Source organism: Gavia stellata, chromosome 9 (assembly GCF_030936135.1).
Source record: "Gavia stellata isolate bGavSte3 chromosome 9, bGavSte3.hap2, whole genome shotgun sequence".
Classification (NCBI taxonomy): domain Eukaryota; kingdom Metazoa; phylum Chordata; class Aves; order Gaviiformes; family Gaviidae; genus Gavia; species Gavia stellata.
Window position 1 is genome coordinate 5,879,743 of NC_082602.1, and position 27,138 is coordinate 5,906,880.

The 27,138-nt window shown below is 41.3% G+C and overlaps 1 protein-coding gene across 2 annotated transcripts in view; it reads left to right on the forward strand.

Annotated features, from left to right (window-relative positions):
* CTNNA3 (catenin alpha 3) overlaps positions 1 to 27,138 on the forward strand; it is a 540,343-nt gene that overhangs the window by 464,269 nt on the left and 48,936 nt on the right. For both annotated transcript variants that reach the window (XM_059820900.1, XM_059820901.1), the window contains exon 15: positions 8,786 to 8,967. In XM_059820900.1, coding sequence (XP_059676883.1) covers positions 8,786 to 8,967 — 182 coding nt within the window. The remainder of the gene's footprint in view (positions 1 to 8,785; positions 8,968 to 27,138) is intronic.

Here is a 27,138-nt window from a genome sequence, read left to right on the forward strand (position 1 = left end):
AAAGCCTGATTCTATATCTTTACTTGGGAACAGTTTTCCTCGTTTTCAGATTACTGTTTCAGGGCCATAAATGGCATATTACCCCAAAAAATAATAGAAAATTGTAGCTTTGATTACATTAGATACGCACCCTCTTAATCTAAATCAACATGTTGATAGAAACCTTCACGTACATTTTTTTTTTTTTAAACAAATGTTTGAACAAATTATTTGCTGCTGTAGCAAACGTGAACAATGATTTAAGGCCTCTTTCTTTGGAATGCTATTTGATATTGATATTTGAAGATTAATACCTAGAACCTATCTAGCAATATGAAAAATCTATATACGGAAGATATATTTTAAGGTTTAGACAGGGATTGTCTTTTGTTTTGTCCTCTGCAGCAGATTTCCTGTGCTATTGTGAGGCTTTTGTATGCAGTGGTAACACCAAGAATGACTGTGTTCCAGAAGTGGTATGGCAGGATTGCAGAGTAACTTCTCCTCCTCCTTGAGTTCTTGGGCATTTCCACTACAGTAACTCAATTTTATTTATACATACCTGTCCTGATACTAGTTCTGCATAACAGCACTCTTGATTCCTCTTGCTTTGTCAAGAGTGTTGTATTTTCTCCTATGTCACATCTCTCACTGTGATGTGCGTATGCCACTTGTAACAAAGGCTACATCTTAACTAGCAAATCTCATTTTCCTTATGTAGCAAAAATTAATGTATTACAATTTTTTCAGAATCTGTCTCTCTTTATAGAGATGAGTATAAGTTAGTGGTGAGATGACAGTATGAGATTTGACCTCGTGTTTCTGTTCCTAACTCTGCAAGTACATAGGTACTCTTGGGAATGTTACTTCATTGATCTTTCTCTCAGATAATTCCATATCTTTAAGACAAACATGACAGTGCTTATGGCACCGTCCCACACCGTGGGGTATAGGTTAACTTGGGCAATGTGCTGTGAGATCTCTCAGTAATTAAATTGGATAGCAATAGTAATTATTATTTGCAGGGTGGTTTTATATCCCTGAAGAAGATCCTTAGGACCAAATCTTTAGCTACTATAAAAACAGGCAGTACTTGTGGATCCAAGGACTAATGCAGGTTTTCTCAGCTGAAAGTTAGATCTTCCTCTGGTTGTTGTGTCTACTTCATGTAGTTACTCTGCAAGCTTATCAGACAGTAATTTTGCTTGAGGAAATTTATGCCATCAGGATCAGTATAATTCCACTGAGGTAGTTAGTGGCTTATTATCATATGATTTTGCATTGAAGAGAAGGTCAACTAAGTATTTGACCAGTTAATTTTCAGACCTAGAAGATAATGTACATTCTGATGATAGGAGAAAATTTAAGTGTTTGAAGTTACTAAATTAGTGAAGAGAACAGCTTAGCTTAATTTTAAAGTTACTGCTACAGGTTAGATATTCGTACTGAAGAAGAGGCAAAATGTTTTAGCTCATACATTATCCACTTAGAGATGACAAGAGCAGAAATACTTTCAGGCAACCACCCACCCACATTTTTTCTCAGAGTTCTGCAGACTGTTTTGTGAATACATAGACAAAAATGTCTGAGAATAAGATCTTCTTTTATACAGATTTGTTGCATACTATGTTTGCACAACAGTTCAGGGCTGATGAAGAGTTGACTCAGTGTGTATTATATTTGAATGAGAAAATCCAGCCTGAATTACTTTATTATTTTGATTGTTTTACATCTTAAATACAGCAATCATTAATATATGTCTAAAAATATATTTATCCTTGAAAAGATGGCCATATAAAGTCTTACCAAACTGTCTAAGAAGAGAGAAGAGATATAAAAGCAAACACCAAGAACACCTATTGATACTTGCATAAAACAATACTTAGAAGGGAAGTTAATTTGCCATCAAATGAATCAGCTATTTGTACTTGTCGCGAATGAGTGGTTTAGGCCGCTTAAAGAATCACCGTCAAGGGTATTGGCAAAAGTGATTTTAATAGAAGCTTATAAAAATTTGACTTAACAAATTCGATGGAAAAGTTCACTCTATTACTTACTAAAAAATACAAAGGAAAATCAAATGAAAATCGAATCAGAATGATTTATACAGAGAGAGAGAGAGTAGAGTAACAAAAGGGGTAATAAAGAGTAGGGAAGACCCTCCCATTGAGTCATGAGGTTCAGAATGGACTCCCTTGCTGTCTAAACTTCTCAAAGAGGAGTTTAAGCGCAGCTGAATCTGGACTTAGTCTCAGACTTAGTCAACAGTTCATGTCTAAAGGAAAAGAGAGGGTACAAGGAACAAAGAAATCTTCCCGTTGAGTCACGAGGTTCGGAGTAGACGCCCTTGCTTTCTAAACTCCTTCTCAGAGAGGAGTCTAGGTGCGGCTAGGTCTAATCCTAGTCCCAGACTTGGTCAACAGGTTTTATCTGAAGGATTATGAGTATTTAGCAGCAATGTCTGGTTCATTCACAGTTTGAGGTAGATCACAAGATTTTAGTAACAATTAATCATGGATTAGTTTAAGATTACAAAGCAAGCTAATCACTACAATAGCTTGATTATAGACTGATTCACACATGCACACACACAGATGTATATATACGCAAAGGTACCTGTTAAAAATTCCCCTCGAGTTCTGTGAAAATGCTCACTTCAGCATTTCTCAATGAGTCAGAGTTGAGCCACGAGGAGGAGAGGGTTTTAGCCCAGGTCCCATTGCTGGCTCGGCACAGTCCTCCGAAATTTTGCAAACTGGAGAGTTTGTGACACTCTGAGAGGCGTCCCACTCAGAGGGAGATGCTGGTTGCAGCCCGCTGTGGTCCAGGAGAGCTCAAAGGGCCTCACTCGGGACTGCTGTTTATAGGTTCGCGAGATGATTGGCTTTAGTCATTGGCAAAAATGATGGAGTTTCAGTAACAATGGTGTCATTCCACTTGGGCTATGATCCAGATAAGGAATGTCCCAGGGTGTCAGGACTGATTATTCCATTATGCCCGCTCTCGCTGCCTGCCTCAGTCAGGTAATAGGAGTGCCTGGTACGGTCAGTGCTGTTCCCTACCGTAGCCATGCAAGAGTTTCTGGTACGGTCAAGGGACACTTAACCACCCAACTCATGACACAAAGGCCAAGGCCTAGCTGGAATTTCTGAGATCGTAGAGCAGCCCAGGGAGGGGCGGGAAGGAATGCACCACCACATTACTCAAGTAACAAGTACTTTACATCTGAGTTCCTATGTTAATATAAATGCTGGCATACGTTAACAGGATGCATGTGCTATTTTCTTAATAAAAAGCCAAGTTTAAAGTATTTTGTAAATTTAATTTTTATCAAAGCGACACAGAAGCTTGAAATCCTAAAGAATTCAAGCATATGCAAATAACTACTGTAATTTTGAGTAGGTTCTACTAATAATAATTTTAACACTTAATACATGGCAAAAGATTCCCTGTCAGGAGTCATGATCTATAAAAGGTATTTAATTTCCTTGCTAATTCTTAAGTTACCCCAATTTCAGTAAGGGGAAGAGATAAAGTTAATGGAGGACTCAAGGTTGTTGCAGTATAATATTACATACTATTACAAAGTAGGACTGGAAAGAACCCCAAGAAGTAGGCTAATCCAGCCATTTGTCCCAAGGTAGAATAAATATACTTCTTCTTGACACGTACAGGTACAAGAGCAATTGCATTGCTGTGTCTATTTAGCTCATTACTGGAATTGATTGTTTATTGGAAATTTTTTCTTTATACCTCATAAGTTGCAATTAAGCATGTTAATCTTATCTGCAGTGGACACAGAGGACCTGAGCTTTCCTTTTTGTGTATATGATTTTTTCTTTTTTTTGGTACTTGTAGATCCTTATTCCATGTCTTCTCTGTTTCTAAACTCCAGATTAAATAATGCCAATACTTTTTATTTACCCTTTAACATAGTGCTTTCTGTATGTCTTTTTGCTCTGTTTTTTTCTCCTCTGGATGCTCTTCAGCTGGTTAATGACTTCTTGAATTTTGTGTCCAGACTCTTCATATTGTTAAATGCATTATGCCAGCTGTGGTCTCAACAGCAAGCACTAGTGTAAGGTTTACACTTACATTCGTCTCTGTGCATACTTTAGAATGAGTTTCGTATGAGGTTTGCCCTTTTGCCAAGAGTACAACATTTTGATCAACTACAAATCCTCACCCACAGAACCATTGATAACTGGTTATGTCTCAGTTCTGTATGCGTATTGGTGATTTTTCTTAGGTGTAAAACTTGTACTGTCTCAGCTGAAATGCATCATGATATTTTTTCAGAACAGTTCTCAAGTTTCTCAAGATCTCTTTGAATTGTAAACCAGAACTCTTACGTGTCAAACCAGGGCTCTTGCACTACAAATGTGTGATGTGTACTCTGGGTTCTGTCATCCACACCATTAGTGAAAATACTGAATAATGCCAGAGTCAGGGCAGGTCCCTTCAGAATTTCGCCTGATAGATCCCTCCGGTTTGGCATGCGTTCTTGATACGTATTCTGTGAAAAGTTTTCTAACCAGTATCACATCCACCGAATAGCATTACATCTAGATCGTATTTCCCTAGGTTACTTATGAGGATGACATGAGAACCAGTGACAAAACCCTAGTGAAGCCCAGATTCATGACATGTTACTTCCTCATTTATAGGCTGGTTACCCTGGGAGAAAATTAGAGTTAATATGACACAGTTGCCTCATCTACGTCAACCTTTTTAGCGAAGGCTGGTGCAAAAATGGCATTAAGCAGTTTCTTCTTTTGTTGTTATCTCCCGATAGCTTTACCTCTTTATCCAATTATATTGTATCTAAAAATACACAGGAACTGACATGGCAGCACAAATGAGGCACTCTCTGAACTTGTTCAAAGAATGCTGGACTTCAGCTGGCATGCTACAATTCTTAAAATTAGAAGACAACGACAACTAGTGACAGCAGATAGTAAACTTGACAAAAGAAATTCAGCTTCTCCCAACTGTGAGTATCACACACCCACACAGTTCATCTGTAGGGAACATCCTGTGTATTCACTTTGCCATGAATTGCTGAATATCCACCATTATCTCTTTCGCCTCTTTATCCAAACTTGAACAATTAGTCACTCAGTAGAAAAAGTAGGACATTTTGTAACAGGTAGTGGACACATTTGAACAGAGTCACTTAACTCTATGTCATATTCAAGAAAAGTACTTCTATATTGGCATTCAAAACACGTCTGTATAATAGTCTTTATAAGTGCCTATCTTACGCTCACCTTCATGATAAAACAGACTCAGCTGATGTGCACATATTTTATGACGGTGATCTACAAAGTTTGCTCAAGAAAAAACAATTCAACATCACAATTGGAACTGTTTTAAAACAGTTTCATTGAAATACATTCCTGTCCTTTGAGTGATTTGGAGAGATCTTGTTCACTTCCACCAAATGTTCAGTTGACTCTGCAGCAGGGGAACAGGAACGTAGGTGAGATGGCTTCTTGTTGCTGCTGAGTCTGCAGTGAAGAGATTAGCTCTCAACTAAGGCAAAGCAAGGACACGAATTGGGCCTTCTTGAATCTATGCCGTTACCTTATAACTGCAGTATGTGAAGAGCATGTTATTTTGTATTCTTGTTTGTAAAAGCTCTGAAAAGTTTTTCATGTACTCTGTCAGGACAGTTGGGGTTTGTTTTCTTTGTAACCTACACAATTGTAGAAAAACAGAGTTTTCCTCTCTTCCTTCTCTATAGTTACGTGACACACTGCAACCTACAAAGCAGTAAGTGTTCAAAGGGAGGTTCTTCCCTTTGAGAAGGATACCTGGCTCCCCTCTGTCTCAGAAGGAGTTTTTGATAACACAAGACAATTGCTTGAATGTATTGTGCTTCTTATGGCTTTTCTTTCCTTCCTTCCTCCCTGTAAGTGGTAAGAATTTTGGTGGTGTGGATCTGGCCAGTGATTTGTTTTAGGGGATCAGGAAAGAAAAAACGCATGTCAGTCTAAGACTTGGAGGGAATAACCGTTAAGTTTATATGAAAGTAAATTCCTTAGAGTGTAGCCAGGGACAAAGGTAGGCAAAAGGCTGGTTCTTTGGGTTGGGATCTCATTGACGAATAATACACCAGTGAGAGAAGAGTCAGATCTTCACCAAGTAGTTACTCCTTACGTGTCCTCTATTTTTATCATCTTATCATTAAAATTTCAGTATCTATGATAGCAAATTGACTGCAACATGGAAGGGGCTGAAATGAAAAGAAATGCTAGTCTTAACATGGTAAGTCAAGTTGCAGATGGGACAATGCAAATAACCCCAGTGCTGGAGATTCTCAGCTGCCAGGGATAAATAGCCTTTTGAAGAGCTAATTCAAGGAAATGAAAGAAAAAAATATATACTGGGCTTTTTGTAATAGATGCAATAAAAATATCAAAAATATAACTTCTTCTCTCACCTAGTTTTTAACTCTGTTATCTGCTACTGCAATAAAAAACATCTTATCTTAGAAGTAATGAAAAAATCATTTTCTCCTGGTGGACAAAATAAACCTGCACTCATGTAATAGGAGTCATTCAATTTAGGTCTTTATTCCACATTTACATTATGTTGTCTGTTTTGATACAAAATCATACCTGCGCTTAAAAGGCTGTGCATACCATCGTTTTATTTTGTTGCTGTACGTGGTTTCAAAGCAGTATGCGGGAAGTGAAAGAAAAATCAAGGTCAGAGTTGTAGTTTCCTGTGGCCCTTTGTTCCAGTGGGTAACTTTGGTGTCTCATTCCACCTGAAACTCGTTGTTGGCACATAGCAAGATAGTGTATGTCACAGTTCTCTCATTTAAATGTCATCTTTCTTGTTGTTTCCAGATTTAGGCCTGTGTTCTTGAACTCAAAACAGTATTGGAGCTGAGGGCTAGGAAATACCATAAGCATCCACCAATCAGCAAATACACGTTAGATTATAAAAAGGGGTACTTCAGTTCTCTTGACTCTGTAGCCCAACACTTATTTTTGTCTGTTTCATACCTTTCCCAGCAAGCTTATCCTACAACCATGAGGAAAATGTGTCTTGGTCTTCTCTGGTCTGTTTTAGTTTGGGGTTTTTGTTTTGTTTTGTTTTGAAACAGTTACGCTTTCTAATTCTGTGACTGCAATTATGACATAGTTATACTTTGGGAGACCTGTGATTTCCAGTAATTCATATAAATGTGAAAATTAACCTTGTGACAGAGTGATTCAAGCATAAATAAAATCTCTGAAATGGCATGGCTTGAAAAACATACGCATTACATATGAAACTGCTTACCTGTTATACTCATTATAAGTAATTCAGCCACTGCCTTAACTTTCCATTTTATGAATGGAAGGTGTTTTATAATCAAGAATAAGTCACAGAATATTTATTGTTTAATTGCAGAATAATTACAGTGTGTTAATAGTTGCTGTATATAACTGTGAGTTCCTGATGGCCTGCGGTGCAAGAGGTGGACCACTTCACAGAGAAGGTGATAGATAAAAACCACTATGGCAGTAGAGCCATCAAGACCAACAGGCCACAAGGTCTCCTCGATTCCTGTGGTAGAAGGAGGCATTCACAGTTAGGAATGCGGGCAGGTAATAGTGTCTGGAGCTGAAAGGAGTGGAGGAAGATGGAGAAGGTGGCAAATGTCCCTAGTAATGTGGAAAGGCCAGATAAGAACTTCAAAACACTTACTCAGTGGGTATGGTGGTGTTGGGTTGATGGTTGGATTTGATGATCTTAAAGGTCTTTTCCAACCTTAATGATGCTGTGATTCTGTGTGGTTCTGGATTATGAAGGGCCAGGACTGCTATATGGCCACATAACATCTTAGCCCCTGTCTGCTACCTGTCCTGTTTCTGACGCAGGAAGTATATCTGACACTTGTCTGGAGCAGACTGATAATCTTGCTCATGAAGAATAATTTTAAGTAAAATATTTCTGTCACCGTTCTGCATCTTCAGAAGTTGTTTCACTCTCTCTATATTAAATCCTTCACTAGTGCTTAAATGTAGGAAGAATACATGCATTCAGTATAGATTGACTGTTCTGATTCTATAGTCTGAACTTGCACAAAACACACCACTTTTCTGGCTATACTAAACCTTTATTTGAAACAGTTTTAGCCACTGGAGTGTTTGCAAACAGTCCAGTCTGGAGCCACAGCCAAGTATAGGGCTGTGTCCTGCCTGAGCCCGTTTTGGCTGTGGCTTGATTTGAATATTGGATATTTTCCTGTTGACATTCAAGATACTTTTTCGGTAACCTTATTCACATACTGATTTCTGACATGGGCATCTATTTATTTATCTTCTTCAAAGGCAGAAGATGCATATTTGAGCAATTAAGTCTTTCTCAGTTCTTAAAATGATATTGTAGAACCTTCTCAGGAGAGAGGGCAAGTACACCTGAAAGTTTTAGGGCAATTAAACCTTTCATTTATTCTTTCCTACCTGAAAGAAAACTGCATTTTGTAACTTACATACTTAAAAACACTTAGGATCCTTCATCCCTAAGAAAAATGAAAATCTGTTAGTCATATTTCATAAAGGCTCTTTGGAATAATTTAGTCTTCTTTCTCTAACTATGTTAATATTAATGGTTTCATGGACGCCACTGTCCCCATTACACTGGGGTAATTTATTTGACACAACCCAATATGGATTTTGAAATTCAGGAGTGCTCGGGTCACAGTGTGTTTAAACTATGTATTTAAAAATACCCAGTGGTTTTGTTTTTAAAAACAAGAAAAACACTCTGACAGACATTTTTCAAATCAAGTTATTTTATGTTTCAGGCCAAGATGACTCAACTGCCAGAGGCTGAAAAGGAAAAGATAGCTGAGCAAGTGGCTGACTTCAAAAAAGTCAAGAGTAAGCTTGATGCAGAAATTGAAATATGGGATGATACCAGCAATGACATCATTGTTTTGGCCAAGAGGATGTGTGTGATTATGATGGAGATGACTGACTTCACAAGGTACTTACACAAAAAAAGGGTCTTCAATATTTATAAATGTTGGAGGCCATTGTCATATTGGTATGGCAGGAAATACTGAGTTTTTAATGTCAGGTGACAGCATCTTTACAAAACTGAGTGGCTAAGCTAATGTAGTTAGCTTTACCACTCTAGCTAGTACTGAAATGTTGGAAGGGAGGTTTGAAGTTTTAAACTAAGCTTGTCCTTAATTTATTTATTTTTTTCCTTGTCCTCTTTTATTCATTTGGTTCATTGGGGTTTTTGCACATTTTAGCGCTTTATTTCTGCTCTTAATGAAAGGGTAACAAAATAATCTTGATTTTAAGCTGTATCTCTGTCTCATCTGTTGTTCTTTCTACTTGTACCATACCATGCTGCCAAGCATAAAACATACTGTAGAGAGCATATGTTTGGCGGTACACGTTCAGACTCATGCACGTTTTGTACCATATTACTTGCTGTTGCTTTCATCAGAACTGTATCATGCTATATGTAGTTTTAAACAATGTCCTGTAGCAGATAGCTTTCACAGGTGATGTTTCTCTCTGCTGCCAGTATGTGTTTTATTATACTTGTATACAGGAAATAATCTTAAGTTCAGGAGCTTTTTCTGCCATGCACTGAATAAGTGTTCAGTAAATTTCATCAAATTAATTGTACCAAAGGGAGGTGATGTTGTTTGGGTTTTTTTCCATCTGTTTACTAATACAATAGCTGCTGATAGGTAAGCGAAGCCTTAAAACACAATGACTCTTGCAAGATTCTTCATGTCTCAAAAAATAAGTGCTTTCCTGCAAGATATGAAGATAAATCTAAGCCTCTTGGACAAATTCTTCAGGTGTGTAAATTAAATGAGTCGCATAGAGCTGAACCAGGTAACAAAGCTGGGGTCTGGCTTAGGCCTATTCTGGGGAAGACAGTTGTTGCATTTTATCATGTGAGCACTTTGCCAATTCACCTTCATGTGAGAGAGATTTGAAGACCTGCATGTTGAACTCTGCAATCCTTTTATTTTTCTTAAGAGTATATGATTTGTATTGAGACCTTTTTAAAAGAACATACTGTGCTATAAAGTCAGTCTTTACAATTAAAGGCATCCCCCTCACCAAAATTCTTTAAATTATTAGCTTTAGATTAATCAAGATTAACAACGCCAGTTCATAGTTTTAGTTTTGCATCTGTTGCTCTCAGTTAAACACAGTTTTGAGTCGAAAAGCAGCTCTTGTCCAGTGTTGCTAATATCCAGAGAGTCCATGGAGAACTCTGAAATGACTCTGGTAAAATCACAGAATCATGGAATACCAGGTTGGAAGGGACCTCAAGGACCATCTGGTCCAACCTTTTCTTGACAAAAGCACGATCTGGACAAGATGGCCCAGCACCCTGTCCAGCTGAATCTTAAAAGTGTCCAGTGTTGGGGAATCCACCACTTCCCTGGGGGGATCATTCCAATGTCTGATTGTCCTCATTGTGAAAAATTTTCCTCTTGTGTCCAATCGGAATTTCCCCAGGATTAACTTGTACCCGTTACCCCTCGTCTTTTCCATGTGACTCCTTGTAAAAAGGGAGTCTCCATCTTCTTTGTAGCTGCCCTCTAAATACTGGAACATGGTGATAAGGTGTCTCCTAAGCTTTCTTTTCTCAAGGCTGAACAAACCCAGTTCTCTCAGCCTTTCCTCATATGGCAGGCTTTCCAGTCCTTTGATCGTCTTTGCGGCCCTTCTCTGGACCCTCTCCAGCCTGTCCACATCTTTTTTGCCTAGCGGACCAAAACTGAACACAGTATTCCAGGTGTGGCCTGACAAGTGCTGAGTAGAGTGGGATAATGACTTCTTTATCGCTGCTGGGGATGTCCTTGTTGATGCAACGCAGCAGCACACTGTTCACTCACATTGAGCTTCTTGTCCACCAGAGAGGTGCTCCCCAGCTGGGTAGATCCCAGGCTGTGCTGCACTGCTGGGTTATGCTTTCCCAGGTGCAAGACCTTACACTTGTCGTTGTTGCACTTCATAAGGTTCTTGTTAGCCCACTCTTCCAGCCTAGCCAGGTCTTCTTGCAGGGTGGCTCTCCGTTCCGAAGTGTCCACTTCCCCGCTCAATTTGGTATCATCGGCAAACTTCATCAGGGTACACTTGATCCCATCATCCAGATCACTTATGAAGATAATAAACAGCATTGGGCCCAACATCAGTCCCTGGAGGGCTCCACTTACGACAGGTTGCCAGTTTGAAAAGGAGCTGTGTACCACCACCCTCTGGGTGCAGCCTGTCAGCCAGTTCCCCACCCATCACACGGACCATTTGTCTAGCCCATAATGCATCAGTTTCTCTAGGAGGAGGCTGTGGGAAACGGTATCAAAAGCTTTTGAGAAATCCAGGTAGACAATGTCCACTGTTCGCCCCACATCAACTGAGCAGGTTACTTTGTCGTAGAAGGCGATCAGGTTTGTCAAGCACGATTTGCCCATGGTGAATCGGTGCTGGCTTTTCCCAATCACGTGCTTCATTTGACTTGTGATAGCCCCCAGGAGGATTTGTTCCATAACTTTCCCAGGGGCTGAAGTAAGACTGTTGGGCCTATTATTTCTTGGATCCTCCTTTAAGCCCTTCTTGTAGATGGGGGTGACATTAGCCTTCTTCCAGTCCTCTGGGAGGTCCCCTGATCTCCACCACTTCTTGACGATTATGGAGAGTGGCCTCGCAATGACGTCAGCCAGCTCTCTTAACACCCTCCGGTGGATAACGTCAGGGCCCATCGATTTGTAGGAGTCAAGCTCCTGTAATAGTTCCTATACCAACTCTTCCTTCACTGACGGTGAGTCTGTGTTTGCATCAGCCTGGATTTTTGTTCTGAAGGTCTGGGGCCCAACAGTGCTGGTAAAGACAGAAGTGAAGAAAGTGTTGAGAACCCCTGCCTTTTCAGCGTTGTTGGTGACTAATTCACCTCTCCTGTTTAACAGTGGGCCAGTATTTTCCTTCTAATAACTTACTTGAAGGTAAAATTAAAATCTATTGGGAAAAGAGAGCGGAAATCCTAGTCTTTACTTCAGAGTATGATAGGGAACTACATTATTGGAAGACGGATTTTGATTATTCTCTTCCAAATTTTAGGAAATGTATTCATCTTTTTTCTTCATAGATGTTTAGACTATAATTTGAGATATGCAAGTGTATACAAGTATATACTCCTGTGTTACATGTTTGATACTTAAGTTGGAATTTCTTGGGGGTAGGACTATCCTACAAAGTCTTTTGTTCAGTTTCTAGGACTGTTAGTAACAGAAACCAAGGTCACCCTATAATGCTGTATATACAATAACGGTCTTACAAGATACTTTTGTATCCTGCATAACTTTATGTCACACCTTTAGAAAGCTGGTTTTGAGTAAGTCCATCAGTAATATGTTTTCAAGTGTTGTTTTTTCTTTAATGATGCCAGACAAAGTCTTGTAAAATGAAGGTTTGTATCTATCTAAACAAGTTTGTATCTCTCTATCTTGTGGATCTTCCCCTTCCTCTTATTGTTGCTTTATCAAAGGTGGCAGTTAAGTGCTGAGGAACACAGCGGGCTTTCTCACTTCCTTCTCCATGAAAATCTGGGGATGAATAGTGCAGAGGCCACAGCAAGCACCAGCTCACCTTAGGGTTTGATCTCTCTAGTCTGTAATTCCAAGTTCTTGGACATGGTAGAAATAAAAGATTCTGACATTTTGTATTTATTACATCAGAAGCTACTAAGGCTAATAGTAAATTTCTGTATTTGAGTCACTTGTTACCTAAGCTGATTTCTGTTTTCCTTCAAATGTATTACCTCGCATTCATTTTTATTTAATCTCAATGAGTGTTTTCCGATCCTTAGTTTCTCAAGGTCATCTTGACATCTTAGTCTGTTTCGTTGTGTCTTATCCTGAACATTTATGCAACAGTTATATTGAACTAAAACCAAGTTAACACTGGTGTCAAAATAACTCATTATTCAGACAGAAGGTAATGGGAATGATGACGGCATAAAGTACATAGGTATGTATGCCTCAGATCATTAACAGAAATACTTCAGGATGACTTCAGTGAAGGCCAGTAATAATCAGTGATTGCTCCATGGAAGTTAGGACTGGTGTAGAGTAACCATGTGAAGTAGCTTATTATGGCTTATCTTCCTTATTTGATTATAGAGGCAGATGCCCCTGCTTTTTTTTGAGTCTTGACAGAAGGGACCTGCAGAACCTAATTTGAAACAATTCTTATCCTACTGAACATGCATGAGCATGTCCTCTGCAGACAGGCACAAGGCCAGGCTACTGTAATTTTATGTAACACGCATTTTTCCAGCTTTCTTTAAAATTTGTATGTGCTACATGACATAAGCTTACTAAAACTTGATGATGAACCTTGCTGCAGTTGACCATCCTATAAATCATTGTCATAGAAAACTTATACTTGACAGATGGAAAAGTAATTGAGCAAGAGCAGAAATCCATTGTTGGAAGTTCAGCAGCAGCTAGCAAACAGCAGCAGCTGCTAATCAGTGGTATGAACATGATAATCAGGCCTGTTTATGCAAAACTGGTTATATTGATTACTGGAATCTGTTAAAAATTCTGTAAAAATACTGTCATATTTGCAGTAGTAAGCTTTGGTCCTGACAGGCAGAGGTGGAGGCAGTGGGTAACAGGCATTTGCTCTGCTGAAATTGTGGTCTCCTGTTCCCATTTGGATTTCACCAGACTTGTTGCTTGTTGGAGGGTAATGTAGGAAGTTCCTGCCAATTTTATTCTGTCTGTTCACTGAGGGTTGTTGTTGCTAGAAATGAGACAGTTTGGTAGAGGTTTCCTTCCTGAATTTTACTTTGCTTAAAAGGAACTGGACTGTAGTTTTAATTTCTTCAGGGGGGGCACAGTGAATAAGGCAAAAAGAACATGGAGTGTGAAATTTTTGCTATATTGCCGTGGCTTCAACAGCGAAGGCATTCAGTGAAGCTGAGAAACAAACAAGGTATCGGTGGGTCTGCTGATGTTTTCTGTTTGTCTTTAGCCTGTAGCTGCCACCCCATTTCTGTCTTTCTCACGAAATACCATCTTGGCTTGGCTCTGCTGCCTTCCCCATTGGTTGACCAGAAGCCTGTACTTGTCCCTCTGGCCTTATGCAGAAATGAGCAAAGCCTTGGAGATGGTTCCCTTGTGCCTGTCATTTATCATCCTCCTCTGAATATGCAGGAGAGGTGCTTTGTCACTGCTCTGTTCAAAGGGGCTGGGTGTTTTCAGAGCACCTTACTGGGTCAGGATCTACACAAAGTGCATCTGCTTTGAATGCCTGCTGTGCAGAACTGTACAGAATGGGGTTTGTTTGGGTTTCTGCTACCTTAGGCATTCACTCAAGATAGCAGAACATTTGGTTTCTTTGGCTAGAGGGCGTTTAAACTTACTTTTCACCTTCCAGAGTATAAGGCTATAAATTATCAGGAATTGTGGTAGATACTCTAACACCATGCCATGGATACTTCCCTGTGCAGAAGAGCAGTTTGCTTGGCTAGTGTTCAGGGATTCCAATTGCTGCTCCAAAAGCTGCCTATGTATTTGCCTGTTAAATATTCGTTGAATAGTTTGGGGACAGGAAGATGAATATTACATTCCTCCTTTCCACAAAGCCGTCATTTCGATAGTCCTCACACACAGTGTACCCTGTAGCCTAGCAATTACGACATTTCTTAGTGAGAGGTGGCAACAGACACGGATTTATATTTCTTTGCACTGAAGTCAGACTTGGCCCAAATTCTGCCACCATCGTGAGCACCGATCAATTATGTTATGGAGAAAGGAAAGCAGGATTTAATTTCTTAGTTCAGCTTCTATTTCCTGGGTGAAGACAAGATATAAGGATTCCTTTGCCCATAGTTTTTCCTATTGGCCATCTCAGATGACTTCATGATGAGCATTTTGTTTTGTGTGGATCCCATTTTGAATTACTTAACTCTCATTTACAAGGTGTCCCGCTGTCTCACAGTGCAGTGTGTGTGATGTGACGATTGCTGAAGGTCTATTTAAGTGCTGTGATGTTCACTTAGTTGCACCTAAGTCCCTTTGTAGTGTTAGGTGGCTGACATCTGAAATGCCATAGCTGTACAAGGACCATTACTGACTTGAAAACTCAGTCCAAAACTTATGCCTGCTGGTTTCAAAATAGAAGGTCATTCTTGTTTTGAGCTTCCACTTTTCCAGCAGCAACAGATCTGTCCTGCTGTGTGGGAATATACTGTTTTAAAGGAGTAGCTTCTGTCTTGGCAGTGAATGAGATTTCTTCCTTTAAATTGAGCTTTTAAGTGAACATAATCCCTGGAAAGAATCTGTATAACCATAGGGCACATAAAGCAGTCAATTAATTTAACGTGCTGCTTAGACTTCAGTATATGTGACATTGTTTCATTATATTGATGGGTGGTATCCAAATGAAAGATTAGAACAGAACTGGCATCTGAACGGGCAGACTTTTAGGGGAGTAAGAGGAGGCTAGTTTGGATTTGGGACATAGGATCTATCTGGAAAGCAGATACTGTGCATTGTATTTTAGTTTTAAGTCTTAGCCTGTGAACCAGTTGGTTCAGCCCAAACAAAAGAGAACTTACAAAGATTCAACGTTAAACAAGGAACAAGGAACTCTGAAGCACTTATAAATAACTACATTAGGGTACAACCAGCGTACATGACTCAGAGCTGTCTTAAGAAAGCCTGGTTAAAATTTTTTAAGCAATGAATTCAGAGCTGTCCTCTGACTTTTTAGAGTTACTATTTTTCAAAGCTGTATTTTACAGAAACTGAACAAGTAGCTAATAAACAGGCTTGGACACATCATTGATTCAGCGTCCCAAATGCACTCATTTTGCCTGTCAATAAGAAGATACTTTTTTTTCCCCCCAAGCTTTCTAACTGTTGTTGAATTACATTATTGGTAAGAAACCGGGCAGGGCTTTTGAAATATCTGCTTATTTATATGCTTATCTCAAATACAGGCATGAATTGTGTTCTTAAACACATGAAAAAGTGTGGACAAAATTACCCCAAAGAAAGCACTGGGTTAGGGAGATACACATGTGTGTGTGTGTGCACACGCGTGCGTGTGCGTATGTATTCTCCTTAGGAAGCAACACTGCTATGCAGTAGTCTTTATTCTCTGCCAGTGTTTTGGAATGTACAACAGGCACAATTACCTGTAAAAGGAATGGAAGGGTGAAAGAATAGAGATGTTGGTATGTATAAACATACACGTGTGTGCTTATATAATTTGAATTTTTTTCTTCTTTGTTTCCTGTCACATTACATTTTCCATCATGTCCCCATACAAAAGCATGAATATTCACTTAGTGAAAACGTCTAAGTTTAAAAAGAAGTTAAACCTTTTAATTTTGTGGGAAAAATGTATTTAATTACATGGGTCAGTCACACATCAGTGTTCTGTCCTTTTGCTGTGTCTTCTTTAGAGGTAAATAGCAAGAAATTACCTTGTCTGCTATAAGAGTTTTAATAATATTCTGGTGAAAATATTCTAATTTCTCTTGCTGATGGGCTAAAAATGTACAAGAAAAATCCTGGGGTTGTGGGGTGTTTTTTTCTTACTCTTTATGTGTAAATGGAGCAGGATTTTTTCCATTGCCACAGCAGATTTATAATTAAGAGAGTGTTTACTAATAAACAGACGCAAATCCCCTTTTGCTCGTATAAAGGAATGTGTATCTAATTGAAGCAATGCTTAGGATCAGAACACTGCAATATTTAATTCATATTGAGAAAATAGCAGGAAATGGTTTAAGCAGAAAGGGAAGTCTGTCATGAACTTGTTGAGAATAGTTTTAGTGGACAGCCTTACTGTTTGAATCTTGCTCACCAAGGAAAGTTCATTCATAGTAACAGCAAACTGCAGGATATCTCCACTGCAAGTTTTTCACAGCACTTTGCTGATAGGAAGGAGACTACCAGGTCCTTAGGTGAGGTTGGACATACAAGGCAGAGCTTGCGGCTATGTTGAAGGTGATTTTAAAGATACACCAAGGAGACACCAGCTCTGGTAACTGACTTCTGCTAGGCTGTTTCACAGCATGTCCTAATGGCACACAGTCCATGGAGTCAGGATTCGCGGTGCCTGGTTGAAGTCTCTATGGTAGTCCCTTTCAGTTTTCTGTGGTATAAACAGTAAATTAGAATCACTGGGATTTTACCCCTACCCATCTTATAGGTTTGTTGAGATTCCAAATGGGGCCATATGAACATTTCCTTTTTAAAAAAGAAAGTGCAGCTCTTAGCAAACTGTTCGCAATTTTTGTTCTCATATTTGCTCTTGATACTTGACATTTGTTTCTAAAATGGCATCAATATCATAGTTAATATTAGAAAAATAGTAAAAATTGCAAAATAAATTAACAAGACTTGGAAAAATAGCAAAGTCATCCCCCAAAAGCTGTCCCCCTTTATCCTTATAGTAAGTCTAAATATAATTCTGCTTATACCTCTAGTACTTCCAAGGACTGCAGTTTAGCCTAAACTTTTCTCTCTGTAGTACTCTTGGTTAAGACCAAGTGCAGCTGCCCAATCTAGCAAGTCTTCTCACCTGGTAACAGCCACAGTCTTCAGGCTTAATTCATCTGCTCTCCCTGGTCTTCTAGTCTTTGCTTGGGAAAGCAAAGAGGGGGATCTAAAAAGAAGATGGGAAGTCAGGATGGCAGTTCTGTAGTTACTCAAATTTGAAGAGACCATGGGACAAAAAGATAGTGATGGAAGAGGAGAGAAGAGGGATTCTATTCCTATTCAGGTTTCCTGGTGTCCCTTTCCAGTTGAGAGTTACCCATGATCCTCCAAGTTGCCCGCTTCAGCAGCCAGACACTTCTGAAATACTATGGAGCTTTTCCATTGCACCCTAAAAATCCACTGACTTCCTTGCCTTTTCCTGGCCCCTCCTAGCCCTCAGATTTCTATCAGTTCCATCCAGCTCCTCTCACCCATCTGGAAATAACTCACATGTCCTAGCTCTCCTACTCAGTCTTCTCCCTGGTCACCAACCGAGTTTGTCACAGTCACAAAGGATAATGGTACCTTTATTACTAAAAACACTGAACTGAATTCATAGGTCAGCATTATTTCATTAAGCAGCCTGGGATGCTTTTGAGAGTCCATAGCTACTCAATGTTTGCATCATAAGATGCAAAAAGAACATGCATCATAAGATGTATACAAGAACAAACAACTTTCACTTTAAAATTAAGTATTTCATCAAAAGTCACCCAAAGATTGAACATTGTAAAAGTTCTGTCAACAATGATGTTGTCCAGCTGAGTCATCCGAAAGGACGGAGTTATTTTGGACAAAATCACTTTGGGCAAAGTACATGAACCCTCCTTAGGGTTCTGTTGTAAGAGCAACTTTTATTAGAGTTATTATCTAAAGATGTTCTTTAAGATAAACTTATTTCTAAAGCAAGTACAATTTAGTTGTGTGTGCATATTTGCATGTGTTTTATCATACATGCTTTGATAAACAGAACCACCAGGATTTACTTGTTACAACGTAATAGATTAAGCAGATAAATTTTACTGTTAAAATGAGCAGTAGAACTGCATTAGCTAGAGTAGTGTAAATGTTACTTGATTTTGCAGTGCTTGCAGGATACTGACTGTCCTGCCAGAAGCACATGTAGTAGCCTTGGGCAGTTGTTACCCTCCAGTAGAAACATAGTCTCTCAGATTTGTGATGAATTGTTGAGATGTGTCAAGTTAAATCATATCACGTAACACAGAATCAACTGATACTGCTCATTCTTCCTGAATGACACAGAGCTTCTAAAATGTATACAAATTCAACTTTCACAAATAAGTGAGGATTCTGAAGGCAAAAGTCCTGTATCTGTCATCCTGCCCATCTCAAAAGATTTTCATTGAGTCCAAATTTCATGCATGGTACTACTGTGTGCATATTAATTATATTTACATAGAATATAATAGTTCATATTATACTCATGTGGATGCTCTTTTACCACTTTCATAGTAAAAATAGTTTCAGCTGATTCCTAAAGACATATACCAGCAAATATTTAATCAGCGGTAGCAATCAGTACTCTGGTGGCCTCATACTAATTCTAAAAGGTGAGTACTGAATATTCAACCTCTGATGGTAAAATTTCTAAAAAAAAATTATATCCAAACATATTAGTTATTTTATACAACCATGTATTTCAAAGGGAAAATCACCTTGTGGAATAAAATCTTAGAAACAAAAGAGGAACGTTTCAAGCAAAAAAAAAAAATTAAACAAGTTTGGCTCTATTACTCAGAGCATTACTCGAAGTATTTAGGTATCCAATTTCCCTGCAGCTGGAGTGGAATTTTTTTTCCCCATAGTATGCATAATTAACATCAATAGTACTATTATTAAACAAACATGGTAAATCGTGGATGCATAGTCTGTTTTAGATGCTTTTGTTAGGAATTACAAAGTTGGAATTTACTTTTAGATGGCAACACAAACAGGTTCTAAATGAATAAACAGTATGCAGCTGAAGAGGAGGTTAGCTGATAAGGGTAACAAATATGTTAAGATGCTTGCTGTTTTGCAGGTTAACAAAGCATGTTAAATACTCATAAACCAATACAGTGAACAGCTGATGACCAAAATAATGAGCATAACATTGCTTTCTTTTCTCTGCAACATTACTGTGACAAAACACTCCTAAACCATGTACAGCTACGTTCAGTAAACAATTTTTTGCTATTGTTCACAACTGGACTAGAGATACTAAAAGGAATGGATAAACTAAAGTTCCATGTCAGCATCAAAGTAGGAACAGGGTAGGTACATATGCATGCCTATATACATTGGCTTTGTTTTGAATTTGCATTTTTGCAGCCTCCTACTCCTTTTGTGTCATCTCTGTTGTTCCTTTAACCACAACCTTTTTTACACATTTCTATTCTCACCTCTGCTGCATCAAACAAACCACCTGCCTTCACTGCCGAAACACTTAAGCACACCACTTCTCTCATCTCTCACCAAGTACTGCTTCTGTCTCCAGTCAGCTCATAACATTCATAATACTACCCTATTCCTTCAACACCTACTAGGTTTCTATTTTAAACTCTTTCTGTTTTCTATTCAGTTTCTATTCAGTGCTGTATTGTGGAAGATCATTATTATTCTTTACATCACAGAAACACTTCAGGTTGAGAAATGGATGCTGGCAGACATGTTAGTTTGCTGGGGTCGCTTGCTATCCAGCAGTCCAGTCTAATCCCATTGCTTATCAGTTTGTTCCTACCAACTCATAGAAAAAAATGAGGTTAGAAGGGACCTTTGGAGGTCATCTAGTCCAGCCTCTTCAAAGTAGACTGATTTCTACATTAGATCAACTTGTTCAGGGGCTTGTCCAGTAAAGCTTTGAAAATTCCTAAGACTGGGAATTCCAGCCGCTACACAGTGAAGGTAAACCACATCATGGGCTGCATTACTGAAAGCATAGCCAAGAGGCTGGGAGGAGTGATGGCCCTGTACTTGGCCCTTGCAAGGCTGCATCTTGAGTCCTCTGTCTAATACTGAGCCCACAGTGCTACAGAGACACTGACAAACTGAAGAGAGTTGAGAGATTTGGGGCTGGAGCATAGGATGTATAGAGCAGAGGCTGAGGGAACAAAGCTTCAGCCTCAAGAAAAAGAAGGCAAAGGACAGGTCTAATCTCCATTCTTTCATTACCTGAAGGGGAGGGTATAGAGGACACTGACTTCTTCCTCAGAGATGTACACTAAAAAAAAATAAGGTGCATGGGACACAAACTGCAGCTAAAAAACTCCTGTTAGATGAAGATGGAAAAAGTCTTTACGGTGGGTCATGAAACACTTACAGGTTGCCCAGAGAGGTTGGACATGCTACCTCCAGTTGATATCATCTGCAGACTTCTGAGGGTGTGTTCTGTCCCATCATCCAAGTCATTGATGAAGGTGTTAAACAGCATTGGCCCCTCTGTCAACCACTGAGGAACACAGCTTGTAACAATTCATCAGTTAGATGGTGAACCATTGACAATTACACTGTGAAACCAACAATCCAGCCAGCTTTTTACCCACTTCATAGTCCACCTATCTAGCCATGTGTCCTGATTTTGGCCAGGATGGAGTTAATTTTCTTCCTAGTACCTGATATCATACTGTGCTTTGGACTTAGGATGAGAATAATTTTGATAACACACTCTGTTTTAGTTGTTGCTGAGCAGTGCTTACACTAAGTCAAGGACTTTTCAGTTTCTCACACTGCCCTGCCAGGTGTACAAGAAGCTGGGAAGGGACACAGCCAGGACAGCTGACCCAAACTGGCCAAAAGGATATTCCATACCTTATGACATCATGCTGAACAAAAACAGCAGACAGGGCCGCTGCTCAGGAACTGGCTGGGCATCGGTCAGCAGGTGGTGAGCATTGTGCATCATTTGTTCTGTATATGCTTTTATCATTACCTTTTTCTTCCTTTTCTTTCCTGTTAAACTGTTTTTATCTCAACCCAGAAGTTTTACTTTTTTCTCCAGTTCTTCCCTATCCCACTGCAGGGGGGTGAGTGAGCACCTGTGTGGTACTTAATTGCCAGCTGGGGTTAAACCACAACACCACGTCTCTTCAGTTTGCAAGGATACTGCAGGAGACTCAAAAGCTTTGTTAAGATGATCAACATCCACTGCTGTCCCCACATCCACAGAACTAGCCATTTCATCACAGAAGGCAATTGTTTTGGCAGACCCACAATTTGCCCTTTGCCTTTTCTAGTCATATTTCCGTCCTCAAAATGCCTTCCATGAGGACTCCATAATTTTCCCCAGGACTGAGCTGAGGCTGTAGCCTGTGGGACTACAGATCTTCCTTAACTTTTTGAAGATGAACTTGAAGACTAGCTTGGAGCTGTCTGTTATTTCTTCTTCTATGTTAGCTTTCAAGTTCTTTGGCAGCAGGTGCCTAGCATGTACTGCAGTGGGTCCAGGACAGCACCAGGTTCATGGTAGTTATTACTGTCATATCTGATGAGTAACTTCTGCTTTTTTGAAGATTTGATTACACTTTGTCACTGTTCCTTCCCAGTCTCTCAAGTTCATCATAAAGTTTTAAGTTACAAATGTGTTACTCAAAACTAAAAGCTTCTAGAATACAGCAGGTACTTAAGTTCCCCCTGTGAATGCTATTAACTTTCAAATAATTCAGTTAACATATGCTATAATTTACCTAGTAACTCTTGGCTATTGAACTGCTGCATAGACAGTTTCTCATGTCTTCTCTGAATCCTGATCTTCTCTTCAAGCTATTATGCTTCCAGTTATGGAAAGAAAGAAAAATGCTGATCTGTGAGTGAAGTTATGATTTCAGACTAAGGCTTTAATGGAAAGCATTAGTTTGGAGTAAGCTAATTTCACAAAGTTTGCAGGAACTGTTGTACTACTGAATCACTGTTGGGTCTGTGCTAGCTGATGTTTTCTCCCCTATATGGAGGAGGATATAAGGATATCTCTAAGGATAGACTTCTAAGTCCCTGAAATTGTGAGAGGAGAGAACAGTCATACTGAGAGGAGAGAACAGTCATACTGAGAGGAGAGAACAGTCATACTGAGAGGAGAGAACAGTCATACTGAGAGGAGAGAACAGTCAGAATCACAGAATCACAACGGTTGGAAAAGACCTGTAAGATCATCGAGTCCAACCTGGAAAAAAAAAAAAAAAACACAAAAAAAACCCACCCCCACAAACCCCCCCCCCCAAAAAAAAAAAACACAAAAAGAAAAACCACAAAACCCACGCCACACAACAAGAAGCCACAACCCACCCAACACCACACAGCACCATGTCCATCAAGCTACATCCCACAATGCCACATCCACACGCTCCTTGAATACCTCCAGGGAGGGCGACTCTACCACCTCCCTGGGCAGTCTATTCCAATGTTTCACTACTCTCTCAGTAAAGAACTTTTTCCTAATATCTAGCCTGAACCTCCCCTGGCACAACTTGAGGCCATTTCCTCTAGTCCTGTCACTAGTCACTTGGGAGAAGAGACCAGCACCCACCTCTCTGCAACCCCCTTTCAGGTAGTTGTAGAGAGCGATAAGGTCTCCCCTCAGCCTCCTCTTCTCCAGGCTAAACAACCCCAGTTCCCTCAGCCGCTCCTCATCAGACTTGTGCTCCAGACCCCTCACCAGCTTCGTCGCCCTTCTCTGGACACGCTCCAGCACCTCAATGTCTTTCTTGTAGTGAGGGGCCCAAAACTGAACACAGGATTCGAGGTGCGGCCTCACCAGAGCCAAGTACAGAGGCATGATCACCTCCCTGCTCCTGCTGGCCACACCATTTCTGATACAAGCCAGGATGCCGTTGGCCTTCTTGGCCACCTGGGCACACTGCTGGCTCATATTCAGCCGGCTGTCGATCAACACCCCCAGGTCCTTTTCCACGGGGGAACTTTCCAGCCACTCATCCCCAAGCCTGTAGCGTTGCCTGGCGTTGTTGTGGCCGAAGTGTAGAACCCGGCACTTGGCCTTATTGAACTTCATCCGGTTGGCCTCAGCCCATCGATCCAGCCTGTCCAGATCCCTCTGCAGAGCCTTCCTACCCTCAAGCAGATCAACACTCCCTCCCAACTTGGTGTCGTCTGCAAACTTGCTGAGGGAGCACTCTATCCCCTCATCCAGATCATCAATGAAGACATTAAACAAGACCGGTCCCAAAACTGAGCCCTGGGGGACTCCGCTTGCGACCGGCCGCCAGCTGGATTTCACCCCATTCACCACAACTCTCTGGGCTCGGCCATCCAGCCAGTTTTTAACCCAGCGAAGAGTGTACCTGTCTAAACCACGGGCCGCCAGCTTCTCTAGGAGAATACTGTGGGGAACAGTGTCAAAGGCTTTGCTGAAGTCCAGGTAGACAACATCAACAGCCTTCCCCTCATCCACTAGGCGGGTCACCTGGTCATAGAAGGAGATCAGGTTGGTCAAGCAGGACCTGCCCTTCATGAACCCGTGCTGGCTTGGCCTGATCCCTTGAGTATCCTGCACGTGTCCCGTGAGCGCCCTCAAGATGAGCCTCTCCATAACCTTCCCCGGCACCGAGGTCAGGCTGACAGGCCTGTAGTTCCCCGGATCCTCCTTCCGACCCTTCTTGTAGATGGGCGTCACGTTGGCAAGCCTCCAGTCATCCGGGACCTCCCCCGTTGACCAGGACTGTGGATAAATGATGGAGAGCGGCTTGGCAAGCTCCTCCGCCAGCTCCCTCAGCACCCTTGGGTGGATGCCATCAGGCCCCATAGACTTATGAGTGTCCAGGTGGCATAGCAGGTCGTTAACTGCTTCCTCCTGGATCATGGGGAGCCTATTTTGCCCTCCATCCCTGTCATCCAGCTCAGGGGGACGGATACCCTGAGGATACCTGGTGTGGCTGTTAAAGACTGAGGCAAAGAAGGCATTAAGTACCTCAGCCTTTTCCTCATCCTTCGTGACAATGTTCCCCGCCGCATCCAGTAGAGGATGGAGATCCTCCTTGGCTCTCTTTTTGTTGTTAATGTATTTATAGAAGCTTTTTTTGTTGTCCCTCACGACCGTGGCCAGGTTGACCTCTAGCTGGGCTTTCGCCTTCCTAATTCCCTCCCTGCATGACCTAACGAGGTCCTTGTATTCTTCTTCACTTGCCTGCCCCTTTTTCCAGAGGTGGTAAGTTCTCTTTTTTTCCCCAAGCCTCAGCATAAGCTCCTTGTTCAGCCAGGCCGGCCGTCTTCCCCGCCGGCTCTTCTTACGGCACATGGGCACTGCCTGCTCCTGCGCCTTCAAGATTTCCTTCTTGAAGAGGGTCCAGCCTTCCTGGGCCACTTTGCCCTTCAGGACCATCTCCCAAGGGACCCTCCCGACCAGTGTCCTGAACAGGGCAAAGTCTGCCCTCCGGAAGTCCATGGTAGCGGTATTGCTCACCCGCCTCCTTACTTGGCTAAATATTGAAAATTCTATCATTTCATGGTCGCTAAGCCCAAGACGGCCTCCGACCTTCACTTCTCCCACCAGACCCTCTCTGTTCGTAAACAGCAGGTCAAGCAGGGCACCTTCCCTTGTAGGCTCGCTTACCAGCTGCGTCAGGAAGTTATCTTCGACACACTCGAGGAACCTCCGGGACTGTTTCCTCTTAGCTGTGTTGTACTTCCAGCAGACATCCGGTAAGTTGAAGTCCCCCACAAGAGCAAGGGCTTGCGACTGTGAGACTTCTGCCAGTCGCTTGTAGAACGCTTCATCAGCTTCTACGCCCTGGTCGGGTGGTCTATAACAGACCCCCAGCAGGATATCCGGCTTGTTGGCCTTCCCCCTCATCCTTGCCCATAAGCATTCAACCCCGTCGTGACAATCATCCAGCTCTATACAATCAAAGCACTCCTTGACGTACAGAGCCACCCCACCGCCTCTCCTTCCTTGCCTGTCCCTCCTGAAGAGCTTATAGCCCTCTATTGCAGCACTCCAGCTATGCGAGTCGTCCCACCATGTTTCTGTGATGGCGACCACATCATAGCTGGCCCGCCGCACGATGGCTTCCAGCTCCTCCTGCTTGCCGCCCATGCTGCGTGCATTGGAGTAGATGCACTTGAGCTGGGCTATCGGTCTTGCCCCCGGCAATGGCATGCCACCCCTAGGCTCACCTCTGGGTAGCCTGGCTTCATCCCCTTCCCCCTTCGAGTCTAGTTTAAAGCCCTCCTGATGAGGTTTGCCAACTTACGGGCAAGGATTCTTTTCCCCCTTGGGGACAGCTGGACACCGTCTGCACTCAGCAGGCCCGGTGCCACTGAGACCACCCCATGGTCAAAGAATCCAAAATTCCTCTGGTGGCACCAGTCTCTGAGCCACGCGTTGACCATGTTTGCTTTCTTATTCCTTTCAGTGTTCCTCTCCGCCACTGAAGGGATTGCAGAAAACACCACCTGCGCACCCAATCTGTCAATCAGTCTCCCCAGCGCCTTAAAGTCCTTCTTCATCCCTTTCACGCTTCTTTGCTCTATCTCCTCGCTGCCAACCTGCAAAACTACCAGCGGGTAGTAATCGGTGGGCCGTACCAGACTGGGGAGTTTCCTCATGACCTCCCTCACCCGGGCCCCAGGGAGGCAGCAGACTTCCCTGTGGGTCGGGTCAGGCCGGCATATTGGGCCCTCCGTTCCCCTCAGGAGGGAATCACCTACAACAACCACCCTCCTTTTTGCCTTGGTAGAGGTGGTTGTGATGCATGGGGCAGGCTGTCTCACCCTAGGCAGCCCCGCAGATGGACTTTCATCCACGTCCTCGTTAGCCTGGCCCTCAAGTTCCAGAGCCCCATATCTGTTATGTAGGGGCAGCTGAGAAGGTGAGGGAGGCCGGGAGGGGATTCGCCTGCAGCCCCGAGAAGGAACTCTCATACTGAGAGGAGAGAACAGTCATACTGAGAGGAGAGAACAGTCGTCATACTGGGAAAGTGTAAGCTTTTCAGCAAAAGATCAGGACAGAAGGATGTTCTGTTACTCTTTTTCCCTTCTCTCAGTGGCATAACTACATTGTTGATATCTTTCTACACTATAAGAATGTGTAATTATTTCAGTTTTTCTAATTGCCTCTTTCCTTGGAAGGGGGAGGCATTCAGTTTGGTCTTAACTTTTGTTTTCAAAAAGACACTGTCTTCGTGTTTGTGCAGCTTGCATTTTTTTTGATCAAAACTGAAAGTGAACATAATGCTTTTTTATTATCAAGCTTAATAGTTACACTTAGGCTTTTGATAGAAGAGTGGCAAAAAATTGATTTACCTTGACATTTGACTTTCCTAATTTCAACTTTTATATTGCCAATGCTTGCAAAGCATTTTTTTAATCTTATTCTTCCTGCAAGAAAACCAGGTATTTATACAAGTAGCAGGGCTCAGAAATGGAGCCTTTTTTGTGTAGATACTAAGTTCTTTAAAATAATGTTTTAATTGATTGGGGAAAAAAGAGTCACTTGCCAGTTGGAATAGAAAATAACTCTTAAATTTCATATATACAGGCAGAAATTCAGACATTGTCTCGCAGAGAGAATTCTATTAGTCACCTGGTTAAAAGTCTGTGTAAAACCCCTTAACTTAAAAATTCTGGTGATGGTTTGCTTTTGTGATGTTTTTAGTTGACTTACTGCTGGACTG